This window comes from Sinohyriopsis cumingii, chromosome 15 (assembly GCF_028554795.1).
Source record: "Sinohyriopsis cumingii isolate HCF-2022 chromosome 15, ASM2855479v2, whole genome shotgun sequence".
NCBI lineage: Eukaryota > Metazoa > Mollusca > Bivalvia > Unionida > Unionidae > Sinohyriopsis > Sinohyriopsis cumingii.
Window position 1 is genome coordinate 47,577,110 of NC_142975.1, and position 18,923 is coordinate 47,596,032.

Consider the following 18,923-nt stretch of genomic DNA (forward strand, 5'->3'; position numbering starts at 1 on the left):
TTATTAAGCAGGCACATGATCTGACATACTTCATGTAGCCTGATGATGACTGTCATTTGTCTTCACTCACATGTCAGGATTTCAGAATGACTTGCTAAATGTTGTACATTTGAACTATCCTTACAGGATGAAGTTAGTCTGATCAGTGAGTATTAATCGGTCTATGAACCTACATTAAAGAAACTTGGGGACAAATCAGCATAGGATCTTCCGTTTCAGATATTCTAAAGAAAATTAAATTCTACGAGTTTGAAAAGAATAATGATGCAAACAAGCATTGCTGAACAATGCCTGCAAACTTGACAAACTGAGTGATCTTGTGTGGCATTGGTTTAGTGAATCTAGGACCAAAAGCACTCCATTCACGGCATTGGTTTTAAGTGCATCTAGGACCAAAAGCACTCCATTCACAGCATTGGTTTAGCAAATCTAGGACCAAAAGCACTCCATTCACGGCATTGGTTTAGTGAACCTAGAACCAAAAGCATTTAAATCATGGAATTGGTTTAGCGAATCTAGGACCCAAAGTATTCCAATCTTACCCCCAGTGGTATGTAATTTCTTTCATCACATAATCATTAAAATGAAAACCTCTTCAAACCGCAAATTTGGAAAAGGAGGGGGAAGGCTTTTTAGTGTTAAGGGTTTTCACTGTAATAATTAAAAGAAATCTTTGTTTCTGTTAGTCCAGCTTGTAGTTTTGAAAACATAATTTTGTTGGAAAAATATTGTACTGGTATACCCTGATTATCTTCTGGGATTTGTAGTATCACATGTAGTGAAAATATGTATAGTGAAGCAATTATTCCCATAGTAATAAATATATTTGCAGTGGGATACGTGAACATAAGCCATAACAAATTAAACAGGGTTTACGAAGGGCACTCTAAACATTATATATTTAATTGCAGTTGAAGAGACACAGTGTATTAAAACCTCCATTGATAAAAGTTTGAAAGCAACTGTATGGTATGAAAATATATTGAATACATTTTATAGACTTGTCACATACAGTAGTGTATGTATAACTGAGTTCAACCATTGAGATGCAATCTGAATACCAATGCATAACAAAGACTAGGGACTGTTCTGATGGCCTAAGTGGTTAGAGCATCCACCTTGGGTGTGGGAGGTCATGGATTCGAACACCGGCTGGGTCATATCAAAGACAAAAATGGTACTAACAGCTGCCTCACTGGGCGCTCAGCATGAAAAGGTTAGTGTTAGGATTGGTATACTGACCATGTGTCAGGATAATATGACTGGGTGGGACATCGTGCTATACGTCTGTGGCATGTTGCCCCAGTCCTAGACATCACTATAGTCTGCCACACTGCATACACTGTGTCAATATGACTGATTTTTAAAAAAAGTTATGTTAAAAATCCAAATCACACACACACACACAATGACTAGGGTGATGCCATTCTGTAGCAGTTAGCAGTGTCGGAGATGCTCAGTAGAGCCATGTGTATTTGTTGTGGTTGGAAAGCATCAAGGGTACAAGCAATGACAACACTGAATCAGATGACTTATAGTAAAAACTCTCTATATTATTTAACAAGGTCAAAATAAAACAACCTTGATCAAATCGACATATTGTGGTTATAATTGTATATGAATTCCAGTAAGTGCTATATGTCATGGTTTTAATCTTAGAACTGTTACCTATTGATGGGGAGAGTAAAAAAAAACTAGAACAAACGATGTTATCATATTGGTTTTATTTAAGCATGTTGAGACAAGGTACCAAAGGATCTTGGGAATTTTATTAACAAATATAGTTTAATGTCAATAGTTAAACAAAGAAATAACATACATGTGTCAACAAACACTAAATTTAACTGATAAATATTCTAGAAGTTCACAAACATGAATGCAACACTTCAACAAGTCATCAATACACATGAAATATAATTTTAACAGGAGGATCATATCACATGACAAAACTTAATTGAGATTTTATGTGCACTCTATTACAAAAATAAAATCCTACTGTATTTAGGGAGGACATGGATGGATATATTAGTCACAAATTATCACAATTACACATGGTACAAAAAGGTAAAAAAAAGAGAGATTCAAAGAAGACTGAAAAATTTACAAGAATATGAGGGGCATGCTGGTATATCTGATAACATTAACATTAACTAGGTGTTATCGTCTTAAACATCTTTAAGACTGGCGCATATAATGCCTGTAATTCAGTACACTTGTAATATTTTTTCCATGTGAACAAAAACTTATAAATGTTATGCTTTACTTTCATGCCTAAATTTACTTTTTAGAACAAAATGTTCTTTGTACAAAAAGAGGACATTTTAAAAAATAGATTAATGGTGTCATAAAAATTAGAGGGTTTGAAAAGAAAAAAAAGCAGTATTCTACCCTCCAAAAGAGTTTTCTCTAATTGAACCGGGGGGGGGGGGGCAGCATTTGTCTTTTTTGATACGAAACAGTTTTAATTTGAGGAATACCAAGATTTGCTCTTTTAAATGAAACATGATGTAAAAAAAGAACATGTTCTTTTAAGTATAACATGATATTTTAAGAATTACATTTTTCCAGTTTCATAAAAAAAATGGCAAAATAATTTTAGAAAATATATAAAGAGCTTTGAAAATAAAATTAATGAAAGAACAAGACGTCCAAAAATTTGGAAAAATTATGCTTTATCTAATTAACAGACAATATAAAGTAGATTTGATGGCTATGCAGGTTATATTTATGGTTAAAATTGCATCATGTAACAGAAAAAAATTGCAGGTTATTAGTTAATAATATTAAAAAAATAACTTCTTATTTATTAATGTACTCTTTTCGTTGCTTGACAATATTTGTAAACCTTGGTTTAAACATTGTCCTGTTATTTGTTTTTTGACATTCATTATTGTTTGTATAATGAATTGTAACTATGAGACCATCATATTTTGCATAAGTAATGAAGTTTGAAAATATGAAGCTCAGTACTTAAGTATTGTAAATGAAAACCTGGTTCATATGGCAACAAATATAAAGTTGAATACCTAAGTATTGTAAATTTAGTACTGATTTATGCATGCTTCTATCAGCAGTTTATTTTTAAAAAAATTTCACGCTTCTCTAACCTGATCAAATTCATGTAGTCTAAAGAATTCTTAATGAACATGTACCTGTTGAGGTTTTTGCACCTGAGTTACTATTTCCTACTTCACCTGTTGTAATTGCTACTTAGGCCTGTCAAAGAGTGATTGCTGAATAGTTCATTCAGCCAAAGGCTGGATTCAATCAATACAGATTTTCAGATCCTGACCAAGTCATTTCAGATCAAACGTTGACAAGACATGTAGATCACTTCAGTGAGATTGATTTTAGCGCCATATGTCATGCAGTTCTGTGCAGGCTTTTAGTAATAAAGAAATTCTTTATCTGATCAATAATGAGTTGCATAAACTGAAAATTACATTAAAGGACACCCTTATATAAAGCAATCATGTTCCTTACCTAAAACAAAATTCTCATAAATTTGACTTTTGCATATTTGTAAATGTTAAACCTGAAAACTTTTAAGTTTCTGACTATTTATGGTGGAGTGCTTTTTAGGGTAGTCATCAGTTAAGTACATTATGCCAGTGTCTTTGTTTTAATCTGGTTTGGAAAAGACAGTACATGAATGATGTCTTATAAATCTAGGAGTAGTTTTTACCAATAAAGGCATTGTGGCCTAAATTATATTCAGTCACCATTTAATAAACTATTTCCCACCCCCACCCCCGAAAAAAAAACATCAGATGAAATAACATGGTCCAGCCATAGACATCAGTAAATCCTCAGATTGCCTACCTGATCTGTATGTCATTAGGACAGAAAATCAATAGAGCCCATGTCAACAAATGAATTATGCATTATTTCTACCCCAAAAATTGGATGAACAAACTGAAGGTTACCTACAGGTCATAAGTTTAATGGTGGTTAATGACCACTGTGCTTGATTTCATCATAACAACTGAATGCTATTTACAATTATTCCTCTTTATAATACTGTACATGGAAGCCATGTGACCTACATTGCAGATGAGTGAACCTTATACTAAGGTATGTCGAGTATGACTGTCCTGAAATTGCATTAAAAGACAGAAATAGAATGCTGTAAATACTTAGTGTTTATAAGTTGTCTCCAGCAACAAAAGATACAGACCCAGATCTGCTGTTCTACAATGTCCTGGTAGATATGGGTTTGTTGTGAGTAATCATCATAACAAAAAATGTACACCCTGATCTTTTTAGAGCTTTATGCAATGGCAGATATGGGTTTATGTTGTTGGTCCCGACTTACAAGGGAGTATAGATGGTACTGTATGATGTGAAATCACATCTTAAATGTTTCTTAATGAGCCAAGAATTTAAATAAACTGCAATGAATTTAAGTAATGATGATAAAACAAAATTTGACATTTCACCAGTTTAATGAGACCCAAGACCGCATTAGTGTCGTAGGCTGGTTGGATTTAATGGCACTTTAAACAAATGGATGGCTTTAGCATCACAAGGGAGGTAAGCATCATTCCCTAAAACACACTATGGCAGCTGACATGGTTTTGGCCTGTGTGGGTGTTGAACCTGCAACCTGTGAGTCTATGCTCTATCATGGCTCAGTGTTCAGTACTATATTAACTGAACTGACTCGGTGTTGAGTACTCTATTAACTGAGTTGACTCAGTGTTCAATACTGAATCAACTGAGTTATCATGACTCGGTGTTCAGTACTCTATAAACTGAGTTGACTCAGTGTTCAGTACTCTTATTAACTGAGCTGACTCAGTGTTCAATACTGAATCAAATGAGTTATCATGACTTGGTGTTCAAGCTAAGTTTGACAATCCAACAGCCTAACTGAATGAAATTTAAATTTGACTTAAATTCAGCAAGCTGACTGAATGAAATTTGTTTGACTGGAGATTCATCTAGATGCTTATTTTTTTGCTATAAACTGAAATGCAGTGAAAATTGGTGATGTACAATTTTAATTCTTTTTCTGTGATCAAAGTTAACTGAATATAAATGTGTATGTGCTCATTTGTACATGTACATAAAAATTAGACAAGCAAAACATGATAAAAACTAGAAGCCGAAAATCAGTACATAACTGAAACTAATCATTTAAATAAATCAGGAAGTAAAAAACTTAGATGTATATGGCCCTCATTCTTTTCTTTTTACAGGTTGTTATCTACTTTACCTGGAATTCACAAATGATAGATGTGACGTGTATTTTAATTTAAAGTAGATTACATTCATGATAAATTTTAGTTTGGGGATTTGTTGTCATCAATATTTGTACATGATGAATTTGCCTGGCCTAGAAATGCAGGTTTTCATCTGATGAAATAGGTTTGCAGCCAATTGTAATTTAAGATTGTGTAATTATGTTGTTGGAACCAACCACTATAAAAAAATGGCATACATTATCTGTCCCATTATAAGACTTTGAGAAGCAGCAAAATAAATGTGCTTAAAAGCAGAGGTTTAAATTAATAACCCAAAAAATGACTGTAAGTAGATATTTGCCAACCTTTTGTAATAATCTCAAATATCTTCTTGCCTTTGATGATATCACTGTTGTTTTAGTACCACAGGGCAAAACAATCCCAGTGACCCTGACCTCTGACTTTTTACCTACCCCCACCATTCTTCTACTATTAAAGGACAAAGTTGATAACAATACATGTACAGAAACAGATGATATCACCTCTTTTCACAGTTTTTAAAAGTTTACCCCAAAACAACTGAACAAGAATTGATCATGTGACCTTGACCTTTGATATATGGATCTATTATCCCCAAGGATGTGCCTGGTGAGTCTAATACATATCCATAGATACATGACCCACCACCACAAAAGACAGCCTTAAAAGGTTGACCAATATGACCATAATTTTCTACCTTTTGACCATTCACACAGGTAGCAATATTTATATACTGGTATCCTATATGCTAAACAAAAATACTTTGTTACCAATTTATCCAACACATATATTATTGTTAGAACCAAAGCCCTTAACCACCCACTTAAAATTTAGAGAAATAGTGCAATTGATCTTGACTGTCAGTTTCATCAGTGTCTAAAAATAGTCCTTCTCCTTATGCAAAGTCTGATGATGCTGATGATTCTGATGATGAAATTGACGTGCCCTTTAAAAAAGCTTATTGCTGCTAGCTGGCTAGATGTAGAGGTTATGTCACTTGTGAGACAACAAAGGGGATAGGGTTATCAGTCAGATGTTGAGACATTTTCATTTTGTGAGACAAAAATAAGGGATAGGGTTATCAGTCAGATGTAGAGACATTTTCACTTGTAAGACAAAAATAGGGGATAGGGTTATTAGTCAGATTTAGAGACATTTTCATTTTGTGAGACAAAAATAGGGGATAGGGTTACCAGCCAGTGGAGACACTGTCACTTGTGATACATGTACAACAAATGGGTGGGATTTATCAGCCAGATGTATAGACATTGTCACCTGTGATAGAAAAAGGGGGTGGGGTTATCAGCCATATGTTGAGACATTGTCATTTGCAAGACAAGAAAGTGGGTGGGGTTATTATCAAACATGGACTTATTAAGCCATAAATATGTTATTTCTGGCATGAAGAGACTAGGTCTTCAAACCGAGAAAGTTCATGATAAAATATTTCAGGTGAAATATAAATTCTGAATTAAAAGAATTTTATTTTCAATTTAAGCACATTCTGACCGTTAGAATCTAGAAATATAAACTTTCCAAACAAATAGGGAGATAATCAGATGGCTGTTTTCAAACCATGTCTATATGATTCTTTCTAATTAAGGTATCTTAAAAATTAAAAAAAGGAGTTTTAAATCATTGTATAATTTCAAAAATTTATGCAATTTATAATGCACCTTATTTTTCAAAACAGTATAAGAACTTACTTTCAGAAGAAAATAATTTTTTTTATACCAAAGAAAAGAAAAGCTGCTAAATAAATATAGCATCCTTATCACTTTCTTTATATCAGCTAGATTTCCTAAATATGCGTATGTATACAACATTACTTTCTCTTATGTGTAAATACCTCGGAATATTAACTAAGCACATATATTTGTTTCTTCTATAATGATTCTTATTCATTTTCATCTTTGTAGGTTACTTTACCCTCTTGAATTTTCACCATGAAAGACTCATTTTTAAATTGTTATTGTGTGTTACATGATACATAAATAACCCTATATTGTCAATAATATTGACAGCAACTGCTATAAACAAAATACCAACAAGTACCAACACCCTTGAGCACATTGTATATTTTATTTTCTCATATGAGAACCACTTCCTACATTAAAGCCATCTCAAGTGTGTTACGAAAGGCGAAAACTATTTATATGATTCTTGAGGTTGGCTACGCAGGGAGTTGAAGGTAGTTAAAAGTGAAGGTAAACACGTCAATATATTTGGCATGTATTATCATGACATCAGTAATTTATGACACCATGTGTATCCTCATACAGAGCTACCACATTGTTAATTTGCATGACATAAATTTATATTTTTGGAAATAAGATACAATGTTTTGAACCTTCTTCATTTACTTGTATAATGTACATGCAACTTGTGAATAGTAGCTACAAAGATCATTATTGTATCACGCACACAGATAAACGTCTTGCTCTTTGAATACACAAAAGTACATATATGTATTGTGCTGAATCAGCAGAGAGAATGATTTTTGATATTGCAAAATTATACATGTTGAGGCTGTCAGATTGAGGCATATTCATATGCAACATCAAATGAGTTGTTTTTCCAATGACTCAGAAAAGAACATGGATGTTGTTTGCATTTATAAACATACCCCCTTTTTGATACTTTCAAACATTTGTATCTGTACCATATGAATGGAACTAAAATTGGGATTTACAGAAATTGGACTTGACGTATTATAGAATGATTGTTGCATGGACATAATAAAAAATACTTTGTGGTTTCCATCAGGGTGTGAGATACGGTAATACAGATCGAACATCTCTATCACATACCATATCAAGCATGTAAGATTAAATGGGTACATAATACAATTATTTAAAGTTTGAATGCTGTACAACATGATCAGCCAAAACATTATGTTGATAAGGATTTACACTCAGTACACTTGGTTACACATTATAGCAGAAACAGAATTCCCTCACTACAATGACCTTCCTTATAGCACAGTTTCTATTATATGGTCATGCATCTCAATGCATTATGAAGTACTGTATCATGTACTTCATTATAAGGCAGTCTCATTAGAACATGGAATACTCTATGGCTTACATGATCATCATTATAATGAGGGAGTACTTTTCATGTACATCATTATAAGGAACTCTCACTTTAACATGGAATACCCTATAGCTTACATGAACATCATTATAATGAGGGAGTAGTTATGTATTTCTTTATAAGGCAGCCTCACTATAAGGTTGTATGTTATATGGCTTACATGGTCAGCATTATGATGGGGAGTACTTTATCATGTATTTCATTATAAGGCAGCCTCACTATAAGGTTGTATATTATATGGCTTACATGAACAGCATTATAATGAGGGAGTACTTTATCATGTATTTCATTATAAGACAGCCTCACTATAAGGTTGTATATTATATGGCTTACATGAACAGCATTATAATGGGGGAGTACTTTATCATGTACTTTATTATAAGGCTGCCTCACTATAAGGTTGTATATTATATGGCTTAAATGAACAGCATTATAATGAGGGAGTACTTTATCATATACTTCATTATAAGGCAGTTTCACTGTAACATGGAATATTATATGGCTTACATGGACAGCATTATAATGAGGGAGTGCTGTATAAACTATGTATAGTCGCAAAAGGATACTTTTTCTATCATACATAATCCCGTATGTTGATGATCATGACACCCTTTTATTGGCTGTTTATATGTCTTCAAAATCAATTCATAGAAATAATGCAATACCATGCTTTTATTATCTCATTATCTGCTGGAGATTTTTTTAATTTTAGCCAAAAATGGGAGTAGGAAACACAGTTTATTTGTTACTTCTCATTGCATCCAAACACATAGTTTAGAGAGATTTCCATTTTACCAGATACTTAGATGTACACAATATATTTTCAATTGACTATTTTGCTTGCACATGAGCTGATAGGTGAAAATATACATTTTCTGGTAAAAATATTACTTTTTTTGTGAAAATATAGCTTTTTCATTTAATGTATCCCTGTTATCTGGCCCCCTTCCACTCAAAATTTCAAACTGACCATCATTTTTGCAATGGTTTTGTATGGGTGTAATTCAGACATTCTGTTTTAGATCATGGGTTGTTCAGACCAGTCCATTTTACTTCATATGTTGTCCAGACCAGACTGTTTTAGATCATGTGTAGTTCAGACCAGTCTGTTTTAGATCAAGTGTAGTTCAGACTGGTCCATTTTAGATCTAATGACAGAATCTAGATGTGAACTCCAGATATGAAATGTACTTTCTGGTGTAAAAATTTGAGTATCCAAAATTATTTTTGAACAGTTATTTTTTAACATGAGTAGAAAGTCTACATTACTTGTTAACACTGCATACTACATCTTTCCCCTTTTTCCGTAATACAACTTGCTTTGGTGTATCATGAAATAATGTTGATGGCTTCGAGCTGGGAACAATGGTACTACATCATGATGCAAGAAATGTGGGGAAAATGATTAATGGAACATTTTAATTTAATCATACCATGAGTATCATGGCACAGTTGGGTGGTGTCAAAATATGCTATATCCTATCGCTAAGAAAATATTGCAATATCCTATATGTGGATATACCTCTACATTCTTAAAATGTATCGTACCCTTATTCGATCATATTTAGGAACTTATGAACAAAGAATTATACCAGCTTTTCCGTCGGAACTTTTTCAAAGCGTTTGAATGATAAACACTGCAATAATCATCTAAGTCTAATAAATACTTTTATATTTAAAAATCATAAAAAAATGATAGAAACAATAACAATTAAACTGTAACAATGTAATTATTTGATATCTAGTTAATTTTATTTACTAGCCAGTATATTGTATGGATATACATAAATTTTAACCTTTGTAAATTTGTTAATGTGCAAGAAATCATGCAATAATTCAAAATCTACCTCAATGACTTCCATGAAAATCTACCTCAATCAATTCCATGAAAATCTACCTCAATCAATTCTATGAAAATCTACCTCAAGCAAGTCCATGAAAATCTACTTCAATCAATTCCATGAAAATCTACCTCATTCAATTCCATGAAAATCTACCTCAATCAATTCCATGAAATTCCACCTCAGTCAATTCCATGAAAATCTACAACAATCAATTCTATGAAAATCTACCCCAAGCAAGTCCATGAAAATCTATCTCAATCAATTCCATGAAAATCTACCTCAGTCAATTCCATGAAAATCTACAACAATCAATTCTATGAAAATCTACCTCGAGCAAGTCCATGAAAATTCATTTCCCTCTGGTTTTAATTAAATTATCAACTTTCTTATCAAAATAATCCTGTAATAATAGATTTGTCTGAAGTAGAATGGAGTGATATTAAACAGTCTATTGTACATTAGAATATTATCAACACTGTCTGAAATTGTACAATATTTAGCACAGTTCATTTTAGATATATAAACAAGAGTATATGAACTCTCACAGAAGTTAGTAATTTAGGCAGCCAAAAATAATTTCAATTAATCACTTGTTACATCTGAAGAAAAGTGGAAGATATTTTTAAAATTCACAATGAATAAATAAATTAATGTATAACTACAGAAGGTAGCACTCAAAAAAATGCAGTAGACACAGACACCATGTACTCACTTATAAGTCAACTGCAAACAACATAGATACTGTTATGCTGTCACATCATTTGGTGGCAGATCAGGGTCTGTGTTGTTTGTTCTACTTTTTACTCCAAACAATCTTCATAGGTCCAAATCTGCACATGCTTTATGTAATGGCAGATCTGGGTCTATGCAGTTTGTAGTTGGACTTGATTTATAAGTCAGTATGTTTGGCAATCTTTAGAAATGAAAAACAGTTCTCCAAAATATATTTACAAAATTCCATTGTGCATGTGTATTTACAAATAAAATGTCCAATGGAGAAACTGAAATGAAATTCAAAAAAGTCCCCATTTCTTTGTAGATAAAATTATGACTTTTGCACAATTGAAATGAAAATCATTATTAACATTACCAAATTGTTACTTCAAAAGCTTTTCAGATTCAATATAATGTACATTTATTTGAATACAGTTCTGAACTGTCACATATCTGAAAGTGAAATCTGTAAAAAAAATGAGATAACAATAAAGAAATGAAATTGAGACTCTCACTATAAGTCTGTACAACGCACCTTAATAGTGTGCTGTGTTATATATAAACCTGTTTTGTAATGGTGTATATTATTACAATATGGCTATGTAATAAAAAATGCTCAAGGTTGATCGGGATCAATTTTATGTGAAATCACATTACATTTGTACTGAGTCAAGAACAAAAATGAAATGAATAAATTAAAAGGCAATTTAGAAAATAGAATTTACCAAGGATACCAATATAGTTAATTGTGAATTCAGGACCATATCTATGCTGTATTGGGGACTTATTATATTGAGGTGCTTTATACCAAGGTACCACTGTAAAATTGATTCAGGACCATGCATACTCTATTTTATACTGGGAATGCCATTATCATGGTGTATTTTAAGGACAACTATATTATAATGAAGATTCATGTCATTTTCTTGGATATCATTTTCTTGGTTTTGTCCACACTTAAGTTAATGGAAAGAGTGCAGATGGGATCAGATAGTGGTGTTTTCCCATTTTATTTGATTTATCCATTTAGGTTTGTACATATACTGAAGCACAAAATATGGTTGCCATACAACTCACCAAAGAAATTTAACCTATGTAAAGAATACCTTCATAGTATTTAGAAAGAAAAAAAAGGTTTGGAAATTAATCATACACATGTAATTAAATTATATTTAAAGAGTGTACGTGATAGAAATCCAAGTGTATAAACCTGTTTGAAAATCAGATCAATACTTTGTACAGACTCTATGTCTACCTTCTTTTTTTACCTTAATGACATTGACTTGTTAGTAGGTCATAGAACTGCCAAAAATAGATAAGCTCTCACAGTGACAATTGTTTAGAAAATTAATAAATACAACAAAACCTGCTTTAAAATACATCTCTTTACAAAGGACACCTACACTTAGTGAACACTTAAGAATAGAGAATGAAAATCTCTGTCATATTTATCCGGTGTTAGTCTATACTTTATTATAACCCCACCCCCTAGGACATCTTTGTATCATAGTAAGCCAACGCCTTTTTAATGAATTTATTACCATATATACTTACTTAAAAGTTAAATCCAAGTGCAAACTGCATATCGACACAGATCTGCCATCACATAATGTACAGGAAATTTTGTATCTATTCAGATAGTCATAAGTAAAATGTAAAAGAACAGTGATCCTGATCTGCTGGGACAGCATGTAAGAGCTAATCAGGGTCTATGTTGTTAGCAGTTTGACCTGACTTATTAGTTAATATGACATTAGTCAAACATCATAGTCTTATCATGAGAGAAGAAATACTGTATTAGGCAAACAAGGACAGACGCCATTTTAATAAGGAGACATAGTCATACTAGTAACACTTGTAAGGTGTATTGATTTGCCTCCACTACGACAGGAAGGACACATTTTAAAACCTTTGAAACTATAAACTAAATGGGAAGTTTGTGTCAGTGATGAGAAATTTTAGGTTATGCAACTTGACTTAAATAACAGTTTTAATTATGAAAAATTAACAATACATATACATGTACACTACCCAATTTGTCTATGTATAACCCAGTTATCTAAAGTCGATTTGAGAATGGTCTAATTGGTATACTTTTGTTTTCTGTGATGATACTTGAATGAATTAAAATGATAACTATAAACCTTGAAGACAGGAAACTTATTTTGAGCAGGAACATCAATTTCAGTGAAATATCATTTATAGCAGACAACAGTAAATGCCTATTATGTTATTTTTGCAAGTATTGTGGGTAAAACTGGTACAATGTTCTAATGTGACTACCCAGTTAAGTTCATGCCATATATCATTGAAAACTTGTGCAAATATCAACCTAAAACCATTGTAACCAATATAACTACCAGAAAATTACTCAAGATGATTTGAATAAATGGTAAAAGAAATTCAGGAATTTCTGCATATTCCATTGTCTACTATAAATTCACAAGCACTTGACACTGCATAGTGCTTATATCTTTTGTTTTTTGGGGAGGGAATCACACCCTGTCTACACTATATACAGGGTACAATTCAGAAAAAGTGTTGACACTATACTATCATGCTCATTTGTGTAAACTGTACTTCTAAATGAAATGGACATTCATTTGCTGTTTCAAAATAACACTTCTGGTTTGTATTTATTGCATATTTTTTAATTTCATGAAGTATTTCTTCTGAAAACTGGAAGCATACAACTACACCAGAATGAAATGGACTATAACAGTAAATACTATAGATCCTGATCATCTGGCAGCTTGAAGTCTGAACTGTTCACTCTACTTCTGATTCTCAGAGCAAATGGGGGGAACCCTGATCTGCCATTACATCTCACAATGACAGATCTGTGTCAGACCCTGATCTACCAATACACAGGTACAATAACTGTGTCAGACCCTGATCTGCCATTACATAATGCAATAACGGATATGTATCAGACCTGATCTGCCATTACATAATGCAATAACAGATCTGTGTCAGACCCTAATCTGCCATTATGTCATGCAATAACATCTCTTTGTCACACATGCTTGTAGCTGGGTCGATTCAGCACATGTGAATAGTTCAAATTTTGTAGCTGCATGTACGTATGTTTGATGGGTGGTTACAGCACATTAACACCTTAGAGGTTATCTCATGGTGAGGACAATAGAGTAAATTGCCTTGCCTTTTTGACATGTGACAGTGGTTGATCTGGGCAGGATTCCAATACGTATACTTTTGGTCAAGTGTCGAGCACCACCAAGCAACTATGTCTTCTTTGTAAAGACTATACAAGACAGCTTAATATAGAGAACATCTGTACATGAGGTTTAACTTTGAACTGTCTATTGAGTGTCCCCAATATACAAGTTTCACAGTAAACAAATAAATAAATAAACAAATAAATAAATAAATAAGTAAATAAATAAATAATCTCTAATTATTTACATAAACCCTTAAAATAAAAAAGAAACATATAGATCTACCATCATAACAAAAACTAGCATTGATCTGGCCAAGGTATCATGAAATATAATTTTATTTTTTTATTTTGTATCAATTACTTTATCACAGATGATTTTCAATGTAAATTTCTACTGCTGCATCATTTGATAAGCAAAAGTTAATAATGTATTTCATAATGAATGTGTCACAAGCAGTCAATGGTTCATTATGTTTTTTAAACTTAAGAAGAGTTAAACAATGTTTGAATGACTGTATATTCAAAAATGAAATTATTTTGAAAATAAATAAGTTTCTACTTAAGCAAAATTGAGGATTGAAATTAATCGGACTTGCAACAGAGTTAAATTAAATATTTAACTTTTACATTAATTATGAATGTAACATTATTTTAATATGAAAATTAATGGGGGTAGGGTGTGGCCAAATATTCTGTTATGATTTCTATCTCAAAGTTACACTCCCATAAGAAAATAAATACATACAAAAAAAGCATGGTCAGGTACATGTACCTCCATGATGCAGCATTTTGCTAGACAATTCTTGGAAACAAATTTACAAAGATTCTTGCTTGAACTCTAGGGAATATATCACTTGAAAGTTAGGGAATCCTGATATAAAACTATGAAATTGTACAACTTTTATTTTAAAATTAATTCTTTAATGAATTAGTTTCATAATTTACTCAGCATTAATTAAATTCAGTTCATTCTCAATATCTGACTTCATTGTTAAATTATCTTTTCATGTGGATTTTACATTTTGTGAATAAGCAATGACAGAGCTGATCACCTATCATTTTTCACATATTTAATAAATCACTACTTACCATATGTACTCGCATAAAAGTCAGATCCGACTTCAAACTGTACAGACCCAGATCAGATGTCACATAATTCAATGGCACATGAGAGTCTATGCATTTTGTTTGGACCAATCATTAAAAAGAACAATACAGACCCTGATCTGCAAGGTCACTACACACAGGCATATAAAGATCTATGCTGTTTGCAGGGTTAACTGTACTTACAGATGAGTATATGACATAAGTGCTCATTTAAAATGAAAGGTAAAACACGTCAAAGAATGTTCTTTTGAGCAAGTTTGGTACATTCAGATTACACTGATTCAACAAGAATTGTAAATGTTAGATGAAATCAGTTCTAATTATACATTACAAAAAGTAAATAATAATCTATTATATATTTTGCCTCAGAAATGTGAAGCAAAATGCAGTTAATTACTGGTACAGTTGGATATCTTTGGATATTATGCTAAAGCCCATATTTTGCCTAAACTGTGAAGCAAAATGCAGTTAATTACTGGTGCAGTTGGATATCTTTGGACATTATGCTAAAGCTTAATGTGACATCACATTACTCTGTAACAAAGGCTAATAAGAAAATACTGAATAGGTATTAAAACATGATATGAATGATGTAATGTAACAAGGAATAATATTATTGAAGTATTTTAACATGATATCAATGATGTGATGTAATATGGAATGATATTTGATGATAGATATCAACATGATATCAGTGATGTGATGTAATAAAGAATGATATTTGATGATGGATATCAACATGATATCAATGATGTGATGTAGTACGGAATGATATTTGATGATGGATATCAACATGATATCAATGATGTGATGTAATACGGAATGATATTGATGAAGGATATCAACTTGATATCAATGATATGATGTAATATGTATGGAATGATATTCATGAAAGATATCAACTTGATAAGGACATTTTTAACAATCTGTATCGTACACTCCAATCAATGTCATTACATCTAAAGCTTAGGGACATCAATTGACATGAACGACACTATAAAATTTATGAAGTTATTTTAACAACCAATTGCATTGCTCCTTTGTTAAAAATGAGCATAGCTGCAAGTGCACAAATAAGATTACTAACTCGTATTTTCAAAGTATGAAACAGTTCAATAAATGTAGAATTAAAGACAAAAAGTTAAATCCAGCTAAAAGAAATGTTAACTCTAGGACGGACTAGGGAAGAAATGAGAAAGCATTAATCATTATGTGTCTGAAAATAAATCAATTCGCAAGTCAACTAAACACAACACTTTAATTACAAAATTAATATGTCTAAAAATAGCAAATAAAAATATGTCCAGTTATCACCTTTCCTCTTGCACACTTAGATACCTCAAAGTGTACTAAAATGCAGAGAATGCTGTTTTATGTCCAACAAACAGGCTGTTAGATGTCCAATAAACAGGCCTGGATTTCCTAAACAGGGTTTGAATCTGGATCACAAATCTACTCCAAAAGCTTTTATGCTCACATAAATTGTGGTGTCTTTTCACTCTTTTCATAGAACTTCCTGCTACAAAGATGGCATGCTGGGATTGATTCTGGTATAAGCCTGCTGTTCTTCTGGTCTTAAAGCAAATGTACTTCCATGAACACATACAAACACTTCCATGAACACTTACAAACACTTCCATGAACACTTACAAACACATACAAACACTTCCATGAACACTTACAAACACTTCCATGAACACTTACAAACACATACAAACACTTCCGTGAACACTTACAAACACTTCAATGAACACTTACAAACACTCCACAAGTTTCAATTTCCTTATCTTAAATGCAATATCATTTCATTATTGTTCAGCAATTTACTTTGAATCTTGCTTCATCCAGCATGTCACTTCCAATTTATGCTGCAATTTTCCTGTTGTGAAAGATGTAGAATCAACAGTCTATTTTCAATAAATGTCTTTGTATTTGTTTGCTGGGCATAACTAAATGTGACTTCTATTCCATTCAGTATATGACTTCTATTCCATTCCAGTTGGTTTTTACCATAGTAACACAGAAGTAAATAAATAATTACAGATCAACATACAAGTTCAAACTGAAATTAGATTAAGAGTATTCGATCCTTTAAAATTGGCTTAATGCTTTTTTTGCCAAAGTTCTGCACCAAGTTTAGAAAACAAAAAGTTTTCATTTTTGGAAGGTTCAATAGCTTTCTTGGGTTCCAAATTTACCACATAAGAAATTGTCCCGAGCAAGCTCATCTTGGGTTTCCAAATTTACCACAGTAGAAGCATAGTCATCAGCAACTGGTCTTGGGTTTCAAATTTACCACAGTAGAAATAGTCCTGAGTAAACTCATCTTGGGTTTCCAAATTTACCACAGTAGAAATAATCCTGAGTAAACTCATCTTGGGTTTCCAAATTTACCACAGTAGAAATAGTCCTCAGTAAACTCATCTTGGGTTTCCAAATTTACCACAGTAGAAATAATCCTCAGTAAACTCATCTTGGGTTTCCAAATTTACCACAGGAGAAATAGTCCTCAGTAAACTCATCCTGAGTTTCCAAATTTACCACAGTAGAAATAATCCTCAGTAAACTCATCTTGGTTTTCCAAATTTATCACAGTAGAATTAGTCCTGAGCAGGCTCATCTTGGGTTTCTAAATTTACCACAGTAGAAATAGTCCTCAGCAAGCTCATCTTGGGTTTCTAAATTTACCACAGTAGAAATAGTCCTGAGTAGGCTCATTTTGGGTTTCCAAATTTATCACAGTAGAAGTATTATAGTCCTCAGCATGATGATCATTGGTTTTTAGATTTACTAAAATAGAAGTAGTCCATCAGCAAAATGATAATGGGTCTCCAAATTTTCCGCAAGAGAAGTAGTTGTCAGCAAGCCGATCTTGTGAAGAATAACCATAATTTCATGAGCATGATTTACTGAAAATAACTAACATTAACATAGTACAGTATTATAAAAACTTGGCTCAGTGGAATCACTACAATTAATGAACAAGTCACTCTGGTAATTGCTGGCTGGACTCTTAAGTAAGCTACACACATGTCTAGCCTCTACTTCAAAAACAAGAAACTTGTAATAAATAAATCATATCACAGATTTTTCAAGGCCAGATTTGGCATTTTCAAATTTCACAAAAATCTCTATAAAGACTGAGATTTGTCACATTTTCTTTAGGTTCTAAAGATTGTTATGGCTGGGTAAAAACCAGCAACTTCTGTTAAAAGATGATTTTCTTTTAGATCTCAAATATTCATTACCAGTTCCGACAGCATCTGAGAATAATTTTGTTCAATACTCAGTGATGGTAAGGTCACTGATTTGTCCCCTTCTCGTAATGTTATCAACTGTAACGAGGAATTGCCACTTAAAGAACTGGCATGCCGTGCACCTTCTAAAGTCAACTGTGGGAACATCTTTTCTGATACAGCATCAACAAGGTATGGGTCATCACCAGAGAGAAGGCCTTTTGCTGTACACTTGCGTAAATTTGAAATCTTTCTTGGTCTGAAATAATAATAATAATAATAATAATAATAATAATAATAATTCTAACAATAATAATAATAATAATAGTAATAATAATAAAACGATGACGACGATGATGATGATGATGATGATGTTGATGATAATGATGATGATAATGATGATGATGATGATGATGAAATTACAGTTTTATCGGCATCCTCAGTGTCATTCCCACAAGCAACCCTTAGTCTAGACCAGTGCTGTTCAACCCGCGGGCGATTTTAAATGGCCCGCCAGAGA

The 18,923-nt window shown here is 32.4% G+C and overlaps 1 protein-coding gene across 1 annotated transcript in view; it reads right to left on the reverse strand.

Moving 5' to 3' along the window:
* Positions 1 to 1,707: 1,707 nt before the first annotated feature.
* The window catches only part of LOC149781747 (uncharacterized), a 51,724-nt gene continuing 34,508 nt past the window's right edge, over positions 1,708 to 18,923 (reverse strand). The window contains exon 4 of the mRNA XM_089935870.1: positions 1,708 to 18,662. Coding sequence (XP_089791996.1) covers positions 18,401 to 18,662 — 262 coding nt within the window. The 3' untranslated portion in view covers positions 1,708 to 18,400. The remainder of the gene's footprint in view (positions 18,663 to 18,923) is intronic.